The 23,319-nt window shown below is 39.6% G+C and overlaps 1 protein-coding gene across 1 annotated transcript in view; it reads left to right on the plus strand.

Annotated features, from left to right (window-relative positions):
* TNFRSF11B (TNF receptor superfamily member 11b) overlaps positions 1–22,785 on the plus strand; it is a 35,065-nt gene extending 12,280 nt beyond the window's left edge. The window contains exons 3-6 of the mRNA XM_007946867.1: positions 12,516–12,885; positions 18,026–18,217; positions 20,035–20,259; positions 22,397–22,785. Of these exons, the coding sequence (XP_007945058.1) occupies positions 12,516–12,885; positions 18,026–18,217; positions 20,035–20,259; positions 22,397–22,785 (1,176 nt within the window). The remainder of the gene's footprint in view (positions 1–12,515; positions 12,886–18,025; positions 18,218–20,034; positions 20,260–22,396) is intronic.
* The last annotated feature ends 534 nt before the right edge of the window (positions 22,786–23,319 follow it).

Raw genomic sequence — 23,319 nt, forward strand, 5'->3', positions numbered from 1 at the left:
TTCGCTCAGCATAATGTCCTCCAAGTTCATTGTGGATGCTCTTTAACCCAGACTTTTCTCTCCAGGATGGGACTCATGAGAGTTAAGCCTTTGGGTGGGATAATGCCAATGCATTTTTTTCATCCCTTTTTTCAGGTTATCCTTCAGCTCCAGGGGGTTGCCTTGTTTTTGTCTTTTGACATTGAATTCCCCGACCTTACTGGACATAGGTCTAAGCCCAGATTCCCTAGGAAACAGAGTCTGAGGCAAAGACTTATGTATTAATGCCTTACTGAAAAGGGCAATTCTGGGAAGCAAGGGTGAGTGGAAGAAAAGCAAGGCTGAAAAGGAAGGAGAGCGAATACAAAGGGGCACATTCCCAGAAACTACTGCTTAAGATGAAGTGCAGTTGCCTGCTCAGCTCATAGGACCACCTTCCAGAGAGGCTGGAGGAACATCTCCATTTGAGGACAGGAGAGGAAGAGTGAAGAATTTATTCACCAGTCTAAAGTAGGCAGGCAGGCAGGTAGGTAAATAGGCAGATGGATGGAATGGTTGGATGATGGATGGGTGGATGGATGGATGGATGGATGATGAATGGGTGGATGGATGATGGATGGGTGGGTGGATGGATGGGTGGATGGATAGATAGATAGATAGTGGGTCGATGGATAGATAGATAAATAGAATTAAATTTTACCTTGTGTTATAGTTGATCATTTCTAAGTCTGTTTCCTTCATAAAACTATAGATCCCTAGAGGGAAGAGTTAGTTGGTAAAGACTTGGGATAAGAGAAGATTTGATTTTAATCCCAGCTTTACTATGTATTTTCTCTGTGACCTTTGACAAGATGCTCAACTTCTCTGTATCTCGGTTTCTTCCTCTATAAAATGGGAATCTTTGTATGTCCTCAGAGGTTGTTGGAGGGGATGGATGATAATAGCAGGTGAATGGTAATAGCAGGGGCTCAGTATTCTTTTCACTGCCATTGAGTCAGCTCTGACTCAGAGTGATCCTACGCACAACAGAATTCGTAACCCAAAGGCTTTTCATTGGCTAATTTTCAGAAGTAGATCTCAAGCCATTTCTTCCTTGTCTGTCTTAGTCTGGAAGGTCTGCTGAAACCTGTCCACCATCACAGCTATACACCAGCCTCCACTGACAGACAGGGGGTACATCAGTCAGAAATAGAGTAGTGAAGGCATTTGGTTGCTAACCAAAAGGTCAGTATTTCGCACCCACCAGCTGCTCCATGGAAGAAAGATGAGGCAGTCTGCTTCTGTAAAGATTTACAGCCTTGGAAACCCAGTGGAAATCCCTATGAGTCAGAATCAACTCAATAGCAGTGAGTTTAGTTTTGTTCGGTTTATGTAATGTTATAATATACAAAGCACCCTGGTGGTGCAATGGTTAAAGCTCTTGGCTACTAACTGAAAGGTTAGTGGTTTGAACCAACCAGCTGCTGCACAGGAAGAAGATGTGGCAGTCTACTTTCATAAAGATTACAACCTTGGAAACTCTGTGGGGCACTTCTACTCTTTCCTGTAACTTACTGCCCTTGAGTCAGATCAGACTCATAGTGACCCCTCTTTGGGTTTCCAAGGCAGTATCTCTAAGGAAATAGATTGCCCAGTTTTCCTTCTGAGGTGTGGCTGGTAGATTTGAACTGCCAACCTTCTGGTTAGCAGTTAAAAAAAAAAAAAAAAACACTGCCATCGAGTTGCATAACAACCCCTTCTTGAGTTTCCGAGGTGGTATCACTATGGAAGTAGATTGCCCAACCTGCCTTTCAAGGAGTGGCTGGTGGGTTTGAACCGCCAGCGTTCTGGTTAACAGTCATGTGCCTTAGGCACTACAGAATTGATCCAACAGCAATGGATTTTTAACAAGTAAGCTATTATTGTTCACCGTATCACCCATGACTTCTGGTGTGATGTTTCACACATCATAGGCACACAGTTAATGTCCTTGTGTTCAGTTCAGGTGGTGCTTTAGAAATCTTCAGCTTCTATTCCGTTTATGGTCATCACAACTTTTCTTTCTCTAATCAGCTGCACTTGCTCATATATTTATTGGGCTTCAGTATGGGTCATTATAAACCAAAAAGGATCCATAAGATTATATGAACAATCATTATCATCAGAGAAATGCACTGTAGAAATAAAATAGAGTTTTAAAAATAGCATTAAAAAGTGTCAATGGTTTTGTCAATTCTGAACCCAAAAGTGCAGAGACAAGCTGAACTACTCTCAAGTCATGAGGCTGTCCTTGTGCTTGTCAAATTGGCCTGAACATAGATGATGAGAGGGGAAAATGCCACCAGCCTTGATGTCAAGTTGAAGAGTTTTCAGCACTGATGTTATATTTCAAGTCAGCAGAAGCTGAAGGGAAGAATCATTAAAATCTGGGCGTCAAAATCTGTGAGATTCCTATGTATCTTCATTGAAAGTTACAAGGGCTCACCTACATTAGGAAAACTTCTTTCTCAGAAATTGTTTTCCCTTTAATTTGTTAATCTATCAAATATTAATTATCTGTAAAATTCCTCTCAAGCAGCAAAAACATCCTATGTCAATCCATCGTGACAATTCTGGTTGATTCCAAACACAAGACAAGGTACTGCTAGTTAATTTTAAAGTTTTCAAGCAACTTAAAGAAACTTCTGAAAGCAACAAAAGTCACATTTAAAGTTAAATTTTGGAAGAAAAGAAAAAATAATGATCTCTTGAACTGAAAATCAAAATCAGATATTTTGTAGTATAAAGCATTAGACCGAGACACTAGTATCAAAGTTTTCTACTTTTTAATGAGTTATGTTGATATTTTATTGTGTTTTGCCATTTGAAGAAATGCCATGAATTGTGGTGCTATTTTGGTATTGTGCAGACAAAATCCCCAAATAAACAGGTTGCTGGGTGAAAAACAAGAAGTTATATTTTACCTGGAAACAGTCCTTCAGCCCGAGGGAGTTTCATGTGAGCACAAGTGTAGAATTTGGTCCGATGGTTCTTGCAATAAATCTCAATTGTTTGTATCTCCTTTTCCCTGTTTGCCTAACAAAAGCTGTCCACAGCGAGTCAGTTCTGAACAGATGAACAGATTTAATTCATTTGCTCTTAGTTCTTACCTAGAAACATAATTCTCTGCCAAACAACTGGCTACTGTGAAAATTATTAAGCAGTGGTAGAGCCTCAGGTGGGGAACTGGCAGAGGTAGATAAACCTCTCAAGTGAACTGCTTGCGTTTTTATACTTTTATCTATAAAATGGATGCTAAATACAAATGATACAGTACAGGCAAGGTGCCATGCAAGATGAAAAATGCTTTAGCAAATACCTTCCTTTAGGCAAATCCTGTCATCACTATCATTTTACAGATGACAAAATGCAGACCATTTGTGCTTGTTCTTGCAAATTTATCTTTTACATGGTGATACTTATCTGTGTTTGTATAATCTTCTTTAATCCTAATTGCTCACAGTAGGTATTCAATATATCTTTTGAATTGAGCAATATTACCTTGTTTCATTTTGTCCAGTGCTATATAGTTGATTCAGACACTTAACAACCCTCTGTGTTAGAGTAGAACTATTCCCTAGGGTTTTCTTGGCTGTAATCTTTATGGAAGGAGATCAGCAGGTCTTTCTCCTGCAGAGTAGCTACAGTGGATTCGAACCACTGACCTTTGGTTTAGCAACCTACTGCTTAACTGTTGTGCCACCAAGGACTCCTTAGAATTAAATTAGATGTGTTGAATACTCACTATGTGTAAGACATCATGCTAGATATTTAAAGACTACATAGGCAAACACTTTTCTGTCTGGGCCTTCTAAGCAAAGTCATGGTACTGCCTCAAAAATTTTCCCTAACCCAAGAAAATGTCACCAATTGGGACAACACTGAAACTGGTTTTAAAAATAAATTAGAGATGCTTTCCCTGGAGACAATGAAGAAAGAACAGTGTAGATAATGAACTTATGGCAGATTTCAAGTATGTTACTTCCTACTGATCAAGAAACTTCTAAAGTTTCCAGAAATGAGTCTGATTCAAAATATCTGCTCTTCTCCAGTTCCAGTGTAATTAGCAAACATAATAATGCCTTATACTTGTCTGGAACCCTATTCTTTACCAAACTTATTTGTGTCCCTTTAATCATTTGAAGCGCAATAATTGCATGCAGGTAGGTAAACGAAGGATTACTGCCATTCTGGAGATGAGATCGTGGCCCGGAGTTACTGAGCTGGAGGTGCAGTTGAGTGTGGACCCCAAGTATGAATATTCTGACTGCAGGTTTCCTGACTGAAAGTGCTCTTGTGAATTCACAAAACTGATCTAACCCGACCTGTGCGCTTTTCAGAACTTATTATGTGTTGGCCATTTAGCATCCTTCTTGAAACTCTCTGTGACATCCTCACCTTTTTTACCATGTCTTCTTCTCACAGAAGTTTATGGTCCCATGGGTTAGCATTTTCATTCTTTTTTGATTGTATAAAATATTCTTGGGTAACGTCATGTACTCTCTCCATTTCTAGTTCCATTTATGTGCTGTTAACACAGAAAATTGTGTCATTAGTTACATACGTCCTGAGCTCCTAATTCATAGATATCTATGACTCTAATAGACATTACCATTTGAATCTCACAGTTAGAAGATGTTCCAAACTAAATTCATTGTCTTTCTCGACACTGCCGCCGCCTCCTGTCAGTAATCACATACCTAATGGTTAGAATTCTGGGCATACTCCTTAACATTCTTCTATTACTTCTGCTTTCCTTCCCCAATCCAACCAGCCAACATTTATCTACCTCTTCCTCCCTTCTCCATTTCCAGCGCCTGAGTTCACCCCTTCTAATTCCGACCTGTTTATTAGTGTTTTCTTGATTGTCTTTCTCCTCTCTTCTGCTCCCAATGTTTTGCAGTGATCCATGAGTGTTTTACATCGGACTGCGTTTGCAGATGAATGTTTGTATAAAGAGGCACATTAACGTATTCAACTCCAGTCCTTAGCAGTATTCCCAGAGCACAGCACTTGTTTCAGAAAATGTTTGCTGAATGAATGAATGAAAGATTTAAAAAAATGAATGAAAAAGGGGAAGAACTATACTATAAGACATAGAAAATCAAATAAACTCTCATAGCAAAATTCTTTTTTTTTCCCCCCAAGAAAAATAAATAACCTTCATAGTTTATACTACAAGAGATCTTTAGGAAACTTGCCATAATTTATGTTCTGGACATTTCCTTTCTTGGCTAAAACAAACTGTAAGATAGCATGGTTTCTAAACTGACCAGAAGTTTAGCCAACTCTGGATGGTCCTCAAATGTCCCCTGTGGCAGATCATGACGAGGGCTCACAAAAGGAATTCCCAAACCAAGTGTTTATTTTAGACTTTGCGTGGGTTCCTTTTAATGAATTTTCCATAAATGGAAACCCACTGGGTCACTCATGGCTCCTCATGGCGAAGAGAGCAAACGCTGTAGTATGTGACTGGACGCATTGCATAATGCAGAGGGAAAGTGGCTGGAGGAAGTGTGTTCTTTTAATCTTTAGGAAGAAGCAGAGACCAGTTGAGTGCTCTAGTCAGATCACTTATTATCTGAGAAATTTCCATCTTGGTAGTTTTGGACAAGACTTGGTTTTGGCACAAGGAAGGAAGAGTCCACACCAGCTCATCTGGGTCTGGGGAAGGCTTTGGTTGATCTCCTAACTCTATGCCCTGAGTCTGAATGAAAAATCAGCACTGGAAGGTTTGCAGTAAGTGCTTTTGAACTATTACATGAAGGCCACGGTGAAAGCAATTGGTAATGATGAAAGCTTCAAGCAGAAGATAATATTATATAGCACATGCTCTAAGTTTGAATTTTGCCTCCTTTTATTACTGTCCTGGGACACAGACTCATTTTTGTAGCTGGTTGAGGCTTAATGATAGCAATGCTAAAGCATCCTAAAGTAGATACCAGCCAATACATTATCAAGTTTATTTATCAGTCCACTGCTTGGTACAGAGTAGAATTTAATACAAAATATTAGATTGAAATAGAAAGAACAGAGTTCCATTTTCATATTGCCCTCTTTTTTATTTTTCTGTCTGTACATGCTACCATACCACTCTACAATCCTAAACGTGGGGAAATCCCATTTAAAATTTTATAGGTATTTAGGACCAAGAGTTAGATGACTAATCAAATAATTAGTTAAATGATTTAATCATAAAAATTATACACATTTATCTTAAATATTTTATTTTCACTTAAAACATTGGAATGAACATTTATTCACCTGTATTATGAGGCAGAATCAAAGCCTTTTCTGGGGGTCTGTGTTTGTTTACTGGAGCTCTATACTGTCTTTCTTACAAAACTCACATCTATAATGTATTGTCCATCCATTTCAGTTATGGAACTTACAGACACTTATGAAATAAATTAATTATAGAGTCTTTCTAGATTCATCTAGATGTTTTTTCCATTATTATTATCATTATTTTTGACAATTGCCTCACTTACTCCAATTTCTAGAGTAGAGTTTTTCTTTATCAAATCATTCCAAAATGTTCAATTTACTTTTCTTAGAAAAATAGATTCTAATTCTAATCAAACCATGGCCATTGAGTCAAATTCTGACTCACAGCAACCCTATAGGACAGAGTAGAACTGCTGCATAGGGTTTCTAAGGCTATTATAACTGTTACAGAAGCAGACTGACACATCTTTCTCCCACAGTGGCTGGTGGGTTCGAACTGCTGACCTTTCGGTTAGCAGCCTAGCATTTAACCACTGCACCACCAGGGCTCCCCTCTCTAAATCTAATAGTGTTAGAAAAAAATAAAAATAATTTTTTATACCTATCTTTATTGATATACATAATATTTAATTGATTTACCTAATTATAATAACAGGAGCTCTGGTAGCATAGTGCCTAAGGCACTTGACTGCTAACCAGAAGGCTGGCGGTTCAAATCCACCAGCCACTCCTCGGAAGGAAGGTTGGGCAATCCTACTTCTGTAGTGATACTGCCTCGGAGACCCAAGGAGGGGTTGCTATGAGTCGGGGTCGACTCGACGGCAAATAACAACAACAACAATTATAATAACAAGTACAATTATCATAAACAGATTTAGCAACAAACCTAAGCTACCTTTTTTTTTTTTTACTTATTGTGATTTGGGTGAAAGTTTACAGAGCAAATTCATTTTCTTCCATACAGCATTTCGTACACATTTTGTTTCATGACATTGACTGCAATTCCTCACAGTGTAACAGCTCTCTTCCCACTTCCTCCCTGTAGTTACCTCTTCCCTGTGTCCTTCCCTTCCATGCACTTCTGCCCCCCAGCTGTCTCGCTGTGCAAACACTGCCCTTCTGTTCTCCCATGACTGACCGCTCCACCAAATGTATCTGCTTGATGTAAATAAATGTTCACCCTATATGCCTGTCTGTTGTTTGGATGGGAGCAATGGGAGGGAGTTCATTTCCAGACCTGAAGGGTGACTAGGGGCCATAGTCTCAGGGGTCTCACCAGGCTCTCCCAGACCAGTAAGCCTGGTCTTTTTTTTTTTTTTTTTTATGATTTTGAGTTTTGTTCCCCATTGTTCTCCCACTCTACCCAGGAACTCCTGCACTGATTCTGCAGCTGCCTTTAAGCATGCAGCTCACTGGGAAGAGCAGATGTGAGACGGCATGTTAGAAAGATGACACAGCTGAGAGAGAGTTACAGGACTGGGGCAGCAGTTGATTTCACAGAGAGAGTGGGAGACATGGGCGAATCTGCAAAGCCGCCTTAGTGGAGATTGGGAAAGCGAGTTCTGCTGTAAAAGGAGTTTCACAAATGAAGTAAGGTGGAACAAGAAGTAGGTAGGAGTTTAGATTAAGACAATTGTTTCTAATCAGCTAATTAACCGATAACTGGACCTCAGAATAGTACAATGAGACCTAGAGGGGCTTCACCTACTACCATCACCAACATCTAGTAACATTTGATAAATGAGGAAAGAGAACATTAGAACAAACCAAGGTTTTGCTGGGTTTGAAATAGAAAATGCTTTAAAACTGTCCAATGTTAAAAATGGAAGGAAAAGAGAGGGTCAGGGTATTTCTAGTGGGGAGCATTAGACTGGGGGAATTGGGTTTTTCCTTCAAGCACAAAGATTCTATACCAATGAATGAATAGGCAAGGAATAAGAGGGGCACGAAAGGAAAAATTGGGAAGAAAATTCCATTTAATCTTTCTTCAAAAGTCAAGGATATAAAACACAAAACAGAGAGTGGCCTTTTCTATACCAAGCGCTCTCTGCTTCTGAAAACATACCTATACATGTGTCCTAACTTTTGTAGCTCTTTCGCAGTGGTTATTCGGAGACTGCATTTTCTGCAGAAATCCCTTTTATGTTCTAATTAGATTTTAAATATTATCACATGGGCAAGAAGATACAGCAATAATCTGATGATCTGTCAAACAGCATCTTTTTTTTAGTTGCTTTTCCAGGATATGCAGAAGAAGGTGAGAAAGAGAAGTGAGATGAAGAGCTAGCTCTATTAATTTTGCCCATCCTCTGTCCAGTAACTGGTTTCATTCACCAGAAATTCAGTGTGGGAATTGGGGCTAACCAGAGATTGAGAACTAACCATCCAATTTTGGCCACACATAGTTCTGTCTTTTTAACCAAAGTGGAAAGTTTCAAATAAAACACAAAGACCCAATTGAACTTGTTGAAAACAAGTCTATGGTTCTTCAAGGCATTCTGACTTTTAAAAATATGCATGTTAATTCCATATATCAGCCTTGAAGGAATTTCCTTCACTAATGTAATTGCTCTCTAATCTTTAAGTCAACTGTATTCATTGTTTTCCTCTATGGACTCCTTTCATCCCAACTTTCCTGTACTTTGAAGAAATGGCAACAAATTTAAAGCATGGTTTCAGGAAACCAACCATGTCAAGTCCAATTACCTAGAAAAATATAAGTACTATCATCATTCTTGGTCCCATCTTGTATTTATGCAACTCTGGTGGCATAGCGAATAAGGCATTTGGCTGCTAAGCAGAAGGTCAGTGGTTGAAGCCCACCAGCGGCTCTATGGAAGGAAGATGGGACAGTTTACTTCCATAAAGATTTATAGCCTCAGAAGCCCATTGACGATCGCTGTGAGTGGGAATTGACTCAATGGCAGTGAGTTTTGTTCTGTTTTTTTTTTTTTTTTGGTCTAGGGGGAACACAAGCCGAATCTGTTGGGTTTTCCCGTAGATCCTCAGCATTTCTTAGTAAGACAGAAAACAGCCTGCAAGGATGAACAAGTGAGAATATCCACTGTGTTGAAATGGGAAAGGGAGAAGATGGGGAGCCAGGCTGGGAGGAATCTCAGGGCTGCCAGCCCTACCAGCATGTGACTTACTCAACAGCAGCCCTCAAGACAAAGGGATTCCCCTGGATCTCTGAGCCAGGCCTCTTGAAAATAAACAAAACCCTCAAAAGTGGCTTTCCAGGAAAGCAGAAGCTAACAACAGGGGGAAAGGAGTATTTCCTCATTGCTTGCATGAGTCTTTGCAAATTGCTTTGGGAAAATCTCATGCCTTAACACTGAGCATTTTGGAAAGATTCGAGCCAAATTCACACAATGGGTCTTGAAAGCCGTTCCATAACACATTCAAATGACTAGCTGGCAACAAAGTCAGTCATTTCACGTCGCTTGTTTCCTTCATAATATTTACCATTATTCGTAATTATTTATTTCTTCCCTTATTGCTGTCTGCCTTCTCACTAGACTCTGAGCTGCATGAGTGCAAAACCCATCCTCCTTGAGTTCATCTGCATTCTGCAATGCCTGGCACATAGTGGGTGCTCAATAAATATGTGTTGAATGAATAAATAGATTCATCTGTTTCTGAAAACTCGAGATCAGATTAGAATGTTCACCCACTACTGATCCATTCATTCCTTTCTCCTAATTTGGACCCAATCCATCAGAGCCAATAAAAAGTCACAGTGAAGTTCAAGAACATGTTTTCCCCAGGAACCCCAGGTCAAGAGTATTTCCTGAGAAGACCACTGAACCAGCCCCATGTTTACACTTTATTTTCTGTGTTGGGTAAGAGTCCCCTACAACAAACCAGTGCTTCATTTTGACAGTTGCCCTTCATTAGAAGAGCCCTGGAACCGGGTGAGATGTCTTGCGTTTCGTGTTTTCATGTTAGCGGTTCATATTAGGTGCAAGCAGACCTGGAGCTTGCCATGTTTCATTAAAACATGGATGAAGTGACTTAGATTAAAATGTTTAATGCTTATGAAACAACCATTCTTCGCCTTTCCACCCCAAACTCAAAGAGAGTGCTGTTTCTCTAGGTTGGCATGCACTCTCTAGGTCAGGGGCTCCTGTGAGATTTACTGAGTTCTGCAAAGAAGAGTTTAGAAAAAATAATGATTGAGTTTGGACTGCTCGCTCCCCAAAGCCTGAAACTAGTCAGTGTTGAGCCCTCTACCAAACACAAACAATAAAAGTCAAACAAACCACCCCCTACACACAAACAACACTGTGTGTGTGTGTGTATTCCTGAAATTTTAGGTGAAGAACTACCTCAGTACTCCCTTGAAGACCTTTTGAGATCTGGAATACAAGGTAGAATGCCCAGATGGAGCTGCCCTCCTCAGCAGCCCCTTCACCCGTGGCATCCTTTCTCCTTCTGTTTAAACCTCTTCTGGCCATTTTTAAATGAAACTTTTGAAACCCTCCCTCCTCCCTGAAATTTTTGCCAACTAACCTGAAGAGAAGTGGTCATTCATTCTTCTAGAATTCACTTGTCTGTGTGAGTCAAAAAGGAGCTCTAGTGGCATAGTCCCTAAGGCATTTCGACTGCTAACCAGAAGTTTGGCAGTTCAAACCCACCAGCCACTCTGCAGAAGGAAGACTGGGCAATCTACTTCTATAAAGATTTATCACCTTGGAAACCCCCAATGGGGTCGCTATGAGTCAAAGTCAACTCGATGGCAGTGAGTTTGGTTTTGATTTGGTGTGATGATATTCTGGAGGGAGTGATAGTCTTCAAGTTCTAGAATCTTTTCACTGGATTACAAGCTTCCTGCAGACAGGGATCATGTCTCTCATTCACCACCTTCTTCCTGGTGCTTGGCACGTGGTAGGCATTCAAGGAATAGCTGTTGCATAAGTGAATAGATGAATGGTCAGAGGGATGGTGATGTAATCAGATAACTGTCACATGTCAGTAGCTGTTTATTTCACTAATCATCTGGAATCATTAAGTCTTAGAATGTGAAAACCAAAAGAGATATCTTTTAGTGCTAAGCATGGCTACTGTAACAACTCCATTTAAATTGAAATCTTTCCAACCTCCTCTCTATGTTTCCAGTCTCTTTTACTGCTTTATTCTTTCTTTCTTTTTTTTTTTACAGCACTTATCACCTTCTAACCTTCTGTTGTTGTTGTTGTTATGTGCTGTCGAGTTGGTCCTGACTCATAGCGACCCCTCCTTGGGTTTCTGAGGCAGTGTCACTATGGAAGTAGATTGCCCTATCTTCCTTCTGAGGAGTGGCTGGTGGGTTTGAACTGCCAGCCTTCTGGTTAGCAGTCAAATGCCTTAGGCACTATGCTACCAGAGCTCCCTGTAACCTTCTAATGTATAATTTATTATTATGTTTCTGTACCCCTGGTTAGATTGTGAACTTCACAAGGGCAGGCTTTTGTTTTGTTTTTTAATTCACTCCTGTATCCCAAAAGCCAGGAACAGAACCTGGCACACTTAATGGACTCAATAACCATTTGTCAAGTAAATGAGTGTAAGGGTACTTATGGAACACATACCTCACATGTAAGAGCCACGCCAGGAGATTCTGACATTCCAGAGCCCAACCCCAGACCTGTGGGATCAGAATGTCTAGGGGTGAATCCCCTAAAATGTGTATTTTAACAAGGATGCCAGGTGGTTCTGGTGTAGCTGTTCTGAGAAGCACCAGTTCACCCAACTCACTAATTTAGAGATCAGTCCGATGCCTGGGGAGAGGCGTGTCACCCATTCCCCTGGCTACTTAGTGGGACAGCTCAGTGCAAAGATTTCTATTCTGACGATCATTCCATGCCAGTCGTCTGTGAGCCTGGATTTACTAATATGTTTGCTGCCACTCACATTTGCCACCTTTGAGATTAAGCTAAACCAAAAAGAAAACAAACCCACTGCCATCGAGTTGATTCCAACTCATAGCGACCCTCTTTGGTTTTTGAGGCAGTAAATCTTTACAGAAGTAGATTGCCCAGTCTTCCAAGGAGTTTGATGGGTTTGAACCGCCAACCTCCTGGTTAGCAGTTAAATGCCTTAGGCACTGAATTACTAGAGCTCCTTTTGAGATTAAGCTACTAGAGGCAACAATCGTGGTTTTTGAGCCTTCTTTGTGATGCATTTCAACAGCCACAAAGGACATTAAGCTTAAGGGAGTAGAGGACTATTTTGAGTCTACTGATGCCTTTGTATGGAAGAACCATCCTATTTCCATGCTAGGTTACCACTCTTTCCCTTTTTCCTTGTAGTTCCTGGACCTCTCCATTAAATGGACCACACAGGAAACCTTTCCTCCCAAGTACCTTCATTATGACCCTGAAACCTCTCGTCAGCTGATTTGTGACAAATGTCCTCCCGGCACCTACCTAAAGCAGCACTGTACAGCAAGGTGGAAGACTGTGTGTGCCCCATGCCCTGACCACTACTACACAGACAGCTGGCACACCAGTGACGAGTGTCTGTACTGCAGCCCCGTGTGCAAGGAGCTGCAGTACGTCAAGCAGGAGTGCAGTCGCACCCACAACCGTGTGTGTGAATGCCAGGAAGGGCGCTACCTCGAGGTGGAGTTCTGCTTGAAGCACAGGAGCTGTCCACCTGGATCTGGAGTGGTACAGGCTGGTACGTATCAGCTTTCAACAGGTAGCAAAATTAATAGGATTGTACAAAGTCAAGTGGTAGTGAAAGATGAGGGGAACACTTTTGTCCTGATGACATTGCAGGGTAGCAAATTGCAACAGTAATAGAACTTGCTAGGTATGTACTATACAGCTGGGTGACTGCCAAAGGAACATTTCTCAGAGGAATGCTTTGCCACTACAGGGCAATTTAGTGACAAATCCCAAATGCAGCAAATTGCTCTCTAATGAGATGTGTGATGGATTGTTCTTTTTTAAAAGAACGTACTCCGAGTTGCACTGTCTGTCACTGATATAGACAGCTATGATTCACTTCAGCCCGGCAGCTTCAAACTGCAGTGCTTTTTTTGACAAACATCAGAAATATTAATTGATATCAAGAGAGTAATTATACTGATATTAATGAGACTCCAGAGTGCTAACAATGAACCGTTATAATTAATTATGTAAAAAATGAGAATGGTTAGGGGAAATGCATTTCCTTATTAAAAATGAAGCTAGTTCTTCCTTTGGCATGGGAGCTGAGTGTCTGCAAGGATAGACTGGAGCAGTGTCTATTTAATGAGCATATTTTTTATCTTAGACAAAACAGATTGTCAAGCCAAGAGTAAGTTCTTGTCTATAAACAAAGAGCTTTCTCGTTCTTGCATTCTGAACGGCATAGGTTAGGGCCGGTGCGCCTTGACCCTTTGGAAGCTGCAGCCTACATTTTTCCATCATATTCACAAAGCCCCAATGTCATCTATATCCTCTCATGATGGGAAAATTAGGAGTGTTTTGTTCCTTTTCTTGGAGTAAGTAGTAATCTGTACAAATTCTGCTCACTCAAGTTGCAGCAGGGTTTCTTGGACTCAGTGCTAATGGCACTTGGGATGGATATTTCTTAGTTGTGGGCAGCTGTCCTCTGCGCTGTACGGTGGTCTCTACCCACTAGATGCCAACAACACCCATTCCCCGATTATGACAACCAAAAAAGTTTCTAGCTATTGCCAAAATCACTCCTTGTTGAAAACTACTGGTTTAGAGGACATTAATTATGTGTAAAAGGAGTATTGCTGGTACAGTATTTAAGTGCTTGGCTGCAAACGAAAAGGTTGGTGGTTCGAATCTACAAGCAGCCTCTTGCAGGAGAAAAATGTGGCAATCCACTTCCATAAAGATTACAGCCTGTGGGGCAGTTCTGTTCTGTCCTATAGAGTCACAATGAGTCAGAATTGACTCAACAGCACACAAAAATTATTTCTTAACTATTTTAATTTTCAGAAGTTGTGGTATACGAGAACCTAAATTATTAGATGCCAAATACTTTGGGTTTAAAGACACGAAAAGCAAACATAAACCAAAATTGAAATGTATTCTGTTTCCTAAGTTGTGGTCTTACAGAATTAATCACAGAATGGCAAATGCATGAAACTCACTTAAAATACCTCTACTGTGAGAACTTGAGGGAGCAATTGGTGGCATTTCCTGGTTTTATTGGATGATACTTTGGGACTTCAAAGCTAAGCCAAGTTGGAGGGGGCAGGGGAAGCCTATCCAACAAAAACAAATCCATTTAATTGAATTCAATACATTGTGTATTCAGAAACACAAGTTAAGCATGAACTGTAGAGCTTGAAACTAGAAAACTTGGAAAAAAAATGGAAATAGAAGAATCTTCCTTACATAAGCATACAAATATCTTTATGGAATGAAGGAAGCCAACAGAAGACTAAGAACAGATTTCATTTTGTGGCACAAGAGTGGGGCTTCTTTACCTCTCCCTAAAACTCAGAGTGCAGTTCCCATGGAAAGTGAGAGGATTCCAGCCCAAAAAGCTGGAAGGAATATGAGATTTTACTCATATTCATTATTAAATAATATTTATTCGATTTCCTTATTAAGTAGTATTTACTCACATTTATTTACTAACCATTCCTGTATATTTATTATTATTTTAAGTCAGATTGTCTCTTCCCCAGATTTTATTTATTTCCATTCCATCTGCTAACCACCTAATTCCTCTAGGATTACTTACAGCTAAACCAAAAAAACCAAACCAACTGCCATCTAGTCGATTCCAACTCATAGCAACCCTACAAGGGCAGAGTAGAACTGCCCTGTAGGGTTTCCAAGACTGTAAATCTTTATGGAAGCAGACTGCCTCACCTTTCTGCTGCAGAGCAGCTAGTGGGTTCAAACCACTGACCTTTTGGTTAGCAGCCAAATGCCTTAACTACTACTCCACCTTTACTTATATGGTGACATTCTCAACTGCAAGGCAGAGCTCCTCTTACTCCTAGGATATTTCACGTTTTCCTGCCAGGTTATAAGTTCTTTCTTTCTTTTAATCAGAATCTTTTTAATTTTTATTGTTATTTGGATGAAAGTTTATAGGGTAAATTCATTTTCCATACAGCAATTCATACACATTTTGTTTCATGACATTGACTGCAATTCCCCACAATGTAACAGCTCTCTTCCCACTTCATGTTATAATTTCTATATTTCCATTGTTATTAACAAGGCAAAATCATTTACTTATATATAGGTTTGTGAGTTTTTTTTTTTTTTTTAAGGTTTAACAATTATAAAAAGAGGTAAGTTTTATTCACAAAGCTGTTTAAATAAAGCCTCTGACTTTACTAAGAAACCTTACTCCTATCATTCTTGGATTCCTTTTGCTGATGAACTTTTGCCGAGGCTAAATTAGCTAGGAGAGTATTTTGTGCTTATGACCTCATTGGGATGCATGAGAGACCACAAATACGTACCTCAAGAATGACAAGATATTATATGTGCTGTAAGAATATCCATATATATAATAGAGCTAACAAGGGGCAAAGTTGTGATAACTTTGTCACCACCAGCCACCTTAAGGGAGGACTTGTGGCTCAGGACCATGATTGCAGGGGACATCAAGCTCAATTGGGATAACATATTACACAAAACATTGTTCTACATCCTACTTTGTTAAGTAGTGACTGGGGTCTTAAAAGCTTGCAAGTTTAATCTAGATGCAACAGTAGGTCTCTTGTTCAGAGCAAAGAAGAATGAAGAAAACCAAAGACACATGGAAACAATTAGTCCAAGGGACTAGTGGACCATGTGAACCTCTCAGCCTATATGACCATGAGACCAGAAGAACTAGATGGTGACTAGATGGTGCCTGGCTACCACTGTCAACAACCCAGACAGGGATTAGTGCATGAGATCCTGGATAGAGTGGGAGAACAATGTGGAATAAAACTTAAAATCATTAAAAAAAAAAATTCAGGTTTACTGGTCTGATAGTGTCTGGGGAAACCCCCAAGATTGTGGCCCCTAGTTATCCTTCAGGTCTGGAATTGAACTCGCTCGCATGGGTTCCAGCCAAACAACAGACAGGCATGGAGGGTGAACATTTACATCAGATAAATACACTCCTTGGAGTGATGAATAGTGGCAGAACAGAAGGGCAGTATTTGCACAGGGAGACAGCTCAGGGGGCAGGAATATATAGATCAGAAAAACACAGGGAAGAGGTAACTGCAGAGAGAAAGTCGGAAGAGAGCTGTTACATTGTGGGGAACTGCAGTCAATGCCGTGAAACAAAATGTATATGAACTGCTGTGTGAAAAACGAAATTCCTCTGTAAACTTTCACCCAACTCACGTTAAAAAAAGGAAAAAAAAAATAAAGAATGACAATTTTTTCTTCCAGAACATGTGGCAGAGGGCAAAAGGAGATTTGGATCTAGATTTCAGATTCCAAGTCACTTATTCTTAGGATTTTAGCACTGGGAAAATATCATGGAAGCTCTCTCCGAACACCTCTCCTTGTGATACTGTATGATTTGGTGTGGAGTTGGATGCTGCCTAAGAGGGATGTGATAGTCTAAGTGCTGCAAAGACACCCCCAAAGGCCTCTTTGTAAGGTGGTTCCTAAGATACCTCACAGCAGAGCTTGGGCATGGCATTTAACAAGTGAAAGTTTCAGGCCTTTGCGTTTTGCCATTTACTGGTCAGTTTGTCATCATCAGTCCCTTTAGAAAGGAAAGGGGAGGAGATGAAACTAGAAGCAATTCTTTTATCCCCCTTAGTTTTGAGTTGTTTCTAGTAAAAAATACAATGAAGTAGGAGGTTGGAATTTTTAATTAATGAAATTTGATAACTTTCTGTAGCTTTCATTTGTTTCCTTTGTACATGTTTTCATGGCTAAGTCAAGACCGGCCTGTTAAAGCTACATCTGAACATTGAAGTCTAATCTGTTCAACTAGCTTACACTAGATGGAGGTATTCTCATATGCAAATACACTGTAATGTGTGATCTGTCCATGCATTAGAGAGTCAAGTGTTTAAAGATACTTATTTTTAATAGCATCTTTAGTTGTTGACTGACTTAAGTTTTCCCTACCAATGATTTCCCTAAATTTATCAAATATCTTTCCATCTTGAAATAAAATGCCCTTGCAATCACCCTTCTCTGAAGCTTTTAATGACTGTGCTCTTTTACACAACAGTTTAAGCTAATGGTATATCATCTTCCATTTACTATGTAGTTTAACTGCAGGCTTACGCTTTTGAATCCACGCCAACTTTATTGCCACCTTCCAAAGTTTATTGTAATGTTGTAAATTTTTACTTTTAAGGTTAGCATAGTTATGAGTCGCTTCACAATTAGGATTCAGGAAAGAAAGAACTTCACTAACAGCCGTTTGGAATTTAACGATGTGTCGTTCAGTGGGTACTGATTTCTAACTATGCTGTTATAGCAGACACACGTGATTATCTTCATGATTTTTCTAGGAATAAGCATGTGAAGAACAGAGCTGACAACCAGGCTTATGACAGTTTTGCACAGGCAGGACTAATGAATACCCTACCATTTCCTTTTCTCTCAGATTTAATGAGTGTTTTGTAGGTAACAACAAAACAAACTTGCATTTGTATTACAAGGAAAGGAGACTGCCTAAAGGGCTAACTACAAGTTTTGTTCTCTCTCTCTCTGCCTAATGAAGTGAAGAATGAAATGTCTAAAGTTTTGTGCAACTTAACGGTAGCAGTAAAAACCAGCCAGAAAGTCTTTCTAAATCTGTGTTATGAAGGTATCTGCTGTGAAACTATTTGAGAAGAAGGTGCTAACTCGCTTGGTATTTTCTGTAGGAACCCCGGAGCGGAATACAGTTTGTAAAAGATGTCCAGATGGGTTCTTCTCGGATGAGACATCATCTAAAGCACCCTGTAGAAAACACACAAATTGCAGTGCATTTGGTCTCCTGCTAATTCAGAAAGGAAACGTGACGCATGACAGTATATGTTCTGGAAACAGTGAATCCACTCAAAAATGCGGAATAGGTAATTATGTCCCAAAATCTAAGCCTTTGTAGCATTTTTATAGTATCCCTTTGAGTTGAACACAGGGCCCTCTGGCCAATTGCTTTGTCAAACTCACATTTTCCTGTTTTTGAATTGTGACCACCTATGACTGTTCTCTGTGCATCATTGCTAAAGCCACTACTTGAAGTCCTTTAAAAATTTCTCATTGTCTCACAGCTCACACTCCAGAGCCAGCCATTCTCACCTTCTTTACACACTGAAATCTTTCCCTTGGGGAAAAAAAGATGGCGTAAACAGTGGCTGAGGCCACATTAGCAGAGTCCACATTGTAGAATGACTTACTTCATGTATTTTTCTTGCTTTTAAGAGTGTCTCTATTATTAGCCAAAATAAGAAGTGAAGTGGCATATACTGGTGACATATTAAAAATATATAATTGTCTTTGCTACTAATGAAATTATTGCATCTATGGCATGGAAGTTCTATATTTCCTCTGTTTGTCTTAAATTCTTTACCCAGAAAGGGTCACCATCACCAAGGTCAAGTTATGTGTGTATATTTGACATTGGTAATAACACTTGAGAGGTTGGAATCATCTCCATGTTAGTCCCACCATTAGTCTAGTCTCAGACCTTCTACTTAGAGACTCAAGACACTGAAGATGTTTGGGGAAAGTCAGCTGCTCATGGCATTGTGTTCATTTAATCAAAAAACATCATGGTGTGGCTTGACGCTCCCCAAACAGCTTTTTGTACAGTATATAAATTTATGAAATATAGAAATATGGGTGAGAGGATTTAGATTCTATCCCAGTGTCAACATAATTTCACTATGCAATTCAAATACCAGAAAAATAATTTCCTGTATTTTATGCAAATAATACATGCTTTATACATTTTTTTGCTATCTGCACCAGGCCAGAACTATTTCACTTAATTTCATCATGTCTCCATGTTATGTGTGGGCATATTATAAAATAGAGTATCCTTTATACTTTCTTATATGAACAGTTAAATGAAGGAAAGGGCAGTAAGAGGAATGAAGTTCTAGATATCTTCTAAGTTTAATGTCTTCTATAATTATTTAATTCCTTTCTTATTTTATTTTTGTCATTCACGGAGTGCATATGATGTGTCAGGCCCCACATCACCAAGGGCCTTATTCTTTACAATAACTCTGTGAAGGTTGCTGAGGGTCCCATAAGTGATGAATGACAGAGCGAGGATTCAAACTTAAGTGTGACACATCCAAAGACAACCCTGGCATAGACTTACCTTACCCAGACACCCAAGACATTGTACCTCTTTTCTAAATGACATGTATTAGTGTTTGAATATGTTTGCATGTATGTATCCATGTCCTGCCTTTTCCCGAAGGTAAACTGTGTGTTTATGTGCATGTATAAAATATTATTCTAGATTACTTTTCAAGCTCTTTAAAGGCAGAGATGTTTGTTTTGACAATGATTTTGAAGTACCCTGTGGGCACTAGGTAAATCTTTAACAGAATGTAGTATTTACATTAAATTATATAATTCATTTTTGGCTGCAATTTATTTATGTCAGTATTATCTTAGACATTTATTAAACTCTCCCTCCCTCAAAACCCTTATGTCCCCAAAGGAAACCTTAGAGAGAATATGAATGAGCCCCATTGAGTAGGCAACTCAGCCACTAGGACCAGCCAATAGAAGGTTGATTTTGTTCAAACCCTGCATTTCAGCATATTATATCTTGAAAAACTCATCTGCATTGCTTTGTTATTTTGGTTAATGTCCAGTTGACTTCCAAGAATTTAACAGTTGAGTAAATCTTTTTGGTTTTTCCCCTTCATAGATATCACCCTATGCGAGGAAGCGTTCTTCAGATTTGCTGTTCCTACAAAATTTACCCCTAATTGGCTCAGTGTCCTGGTGGACAATTTGCCTGGCACCAAAGTCAATGCAGAGAGTGTAGAGAGGATAAAACGGCGACACAGCTCACAAGAACAGACTTTCCAGCTGCTGAAGTTATGGAAACATCAGAACAAAGACCAAGATATAGTCAAGAAGATCATCCAAGGTATAGTAACTTGGAATAAACAAGTCAATCAGAAATCAGAGAACATTTAAAATAGGAACAATACTATGTGCCTACTGAGTTTTGTAGATGCTGCTTCCCTTTGGAATCATTGTTGGGCTGAGAAAAGTTTCCATTTGTGGCAGTGTAGATGTTATTCCTACTAGTTATGCAAAGTTTTATGACTGCCCCTTCTCACTTCTTTGGGGAGGTGGTGGTGGTAAGTGTAAACTGTAAAAGAAGAAATAATGCATTTCAAATGCAGGGGTAGAGCTTCCAGACTCCTTAGATGTTGTGTTAGCATTCCCTCTGTCCTACCTAGATGTCCTTTAACCACTTTGGATCTTAGCTTGTATTTCTATGTTGTATTTATTTGGTAATTTTCTTCAGAGAGGCTCCAAGTATCTTACAGATATCCTCTCATTAATCCTCACAACATAGCCTATTTTAAAATTACCATTTTAATAACATATGTTGTAAGGATTAATGAGATAAGGTCTGAAAACTGTTTGAGCTTCATGGAGGAAAAAGCTAGTTTAAAACCAAGTACTCTCATATTTTAGGAGGCTTATAAAGAATCTCCTTTAGAAATGGTGAGAGAGGAGAGAGAGAGAGAAAGAAAGAGAGAGAGAGAGAAAGGAAAGAATCCAGAGGGAAACAGAGGGCTTCATCAGTATGGTGGGGACTGTAAGCTTTACTGTATACGGAGGAAGGAGTTCTGACCTCGATTAGCATTGGGACACACACCAGTGAAAAATAAAAGGCTTTCCTAACGCAGGTAGTGTCAACGAGAAATGCAATCTGTTCTTCACTAACAGTTAAGTCAATACACAGTCCTACACTACCTTAAAGGCCTGAAACATACGAAACCAGGGTAACAGATATCAAGAGCAAAATGTTTGACAGCTGAATGCGTTGCTTGTGCAAAAGGGTAAACTTATTTTGTTTTCTGCAAGCTAAAAGGATTCTTTGAATGTATAATCAGCCCTAAAGCAAAAACAAAAGCAAGTAGAGAATCAGAGACTGTTAAACTCTGAAGGGACCAAATTCCCCACTTTATGAATGAGGACAGTTCAGCACAGAATGATGAACTGACTTGCTTTAGGGCTCAAAGATCGTAAATGACTTATGTCATTAATAGAAACATTAGTGACTCACTCATGTTTATGCCCTAGCTCATCACGACAGTATTCTCTAGGCTGTGTGTATTCTCCAGTTCCTTGGCCTCAGATTATTGGGTTTTCAGATATTTCCCTCCACAGTAGTAATGCTCTGATGCTATGTATATTTATTAAAGGATAGTGGAAGTGTTGTTGTTGTTGTGTGCTGTCGAGTCGAACCCGACTCACAGCGACCCCTCCTTGGGTTTCCGTGGTGGTACCACTATGGAAGTAAATTGCCCAGCCTTCCTTCCGAGGAGTGGCTGGTGGGTTTGAACTGCCAGTCTTCTGGTTAGCAGTCAAGTGCCTTAGGCACCACGCTACCAGAGCTCCTATAGTGGAAGTAGCCACCTCTTTTCAAATAGGGCCTATATCAGATATCAAATGATGAAAGTTAATATTGCAAAATAATTTCTGTTGTTTTGAAATGTTAAGGAGTTTCTGAAATTATACCAACTTTTCTTAGAGACCTAAGAGTATGTCTACAATTTTCTGCTGCTAATTTTTCAAAAATTAGGCACTTCTAACAAGGATTTGGATCTCTGGGTGATTCAAATGATTAATACACTTAGCTGCTACTCAAAAGGTTGTAGGTTCATAGCCACCCAGAGGCAGCTTGGAAGAAAGGCCTAGTGATCTCCTTTCAAGAAATCAGCCATTATACATTCCCTGGAGCACAGTTCTGTGGACACACTTGGGGTCACCGTGAGTTGGAATAAACTCAATGGCAACTGGTTTAACAAAGCTTTGTTGGGTACCTAGAATATATAGCATGTTTTCTCATTAAGATACAAAAATAATTATCTCAGTTCTCCAAAATAGTGTCACTGAAGCCCCACTCCCTCCCAAAAGAACAAAGAAAAGGTTATCCTTTAAATACAATGATGAAATCCTGGGAGAACCTTTTGCCACAGGCTGGTTTTGTGGTGGCATTAAAAGTAAATGACGGTAACCTCTCTTTGGGCCTTTGCCTTATGCAGATATTGACCTCTGTGAAAACAATGTGCAGCGGCACATCGGGCACAGCAACCTCACCTTCGAGCAGCTGAGCAGCTTGATGGACAGCTTGCCCGGGAAGAAAGTTGGAACGGAAGACATCGAGAGAACAACAAAGGCATGCAAATCAAGTGAACAGATACTGAAGCTGCTCAGCCTGTGGAGAATGAAAAATGGCGACCAAGACACCCTGAAGGGCCTGATGCATGGCCTGAAGCACATGAAAGCGTACCACTTGCCCAAAACTGTCACTCAGAGTCTGAAGAAGACCATCAGGTTCCTTCATAGCTTCACAATGTACAGATTATATCAGAAGCTGTTTTTAGAAATGATAGGGAACCAGGTCCAATCAGTGAAAATAAGCTGCTTGTAACTGGAAATGGTGGTTGGGCTGTTTCCTCACAATAAGCCAGATCCAATGGGTGTATAAATTGTTTCTCAGGCATCTGAGGGGGTACAGTGATGCTTTTCTCATCACCAATGACTAGATTTTGCCCAGGGCACTAAAAGAAACCATGGTGTGGAGAAAGAACTAGCACTCCCCCAAAGTTTAATAAACCCCAAATAGTTTATCTACCTGTCAGATCTGGTCCTATTATCTACTGACTATAGTTCCCTTTATTACTGCTTGCAGTAATTCAACTGGAAATAATGTAATCTAGACTCCATCGTGCCTTACTAAATATGGGAATGTCTAACTTAAGTAGCTTTGGGATTTCAGTAGTTGCTAGAGGCTTTTATTAAAAAGCCATATTTTTTCTGTAAAAGTTACTAATATATCTGTAACACTATTTCAGTATTTGCTATTTATATTCACTCAGATACAAGGTTTGTATATATTGTCATCCTAAAGGGAAATTGTGTAAGACTGAATTTTAGCAAGAAAAAAATTATATTCTGTTTATTA

Source organism: Orycteropus afer, unplaced genomic scaffold (assembly GCF_000298275.1).
Source record: "Orycteropus afer afer isolate SDZICR_OR568_19922 unplaced genomic scaffold, OryAfe1.0 scaffold00173, whole genome shotgun sequence".
In the NCBI taxonomy this organism is placed as follows: domain Eukaryota; kingdom Metazoa; phylum Chordata; class Mammalia; order Tubulidentata; family Orycteropodidae; genus Orycteropus; species Orycteropus afer.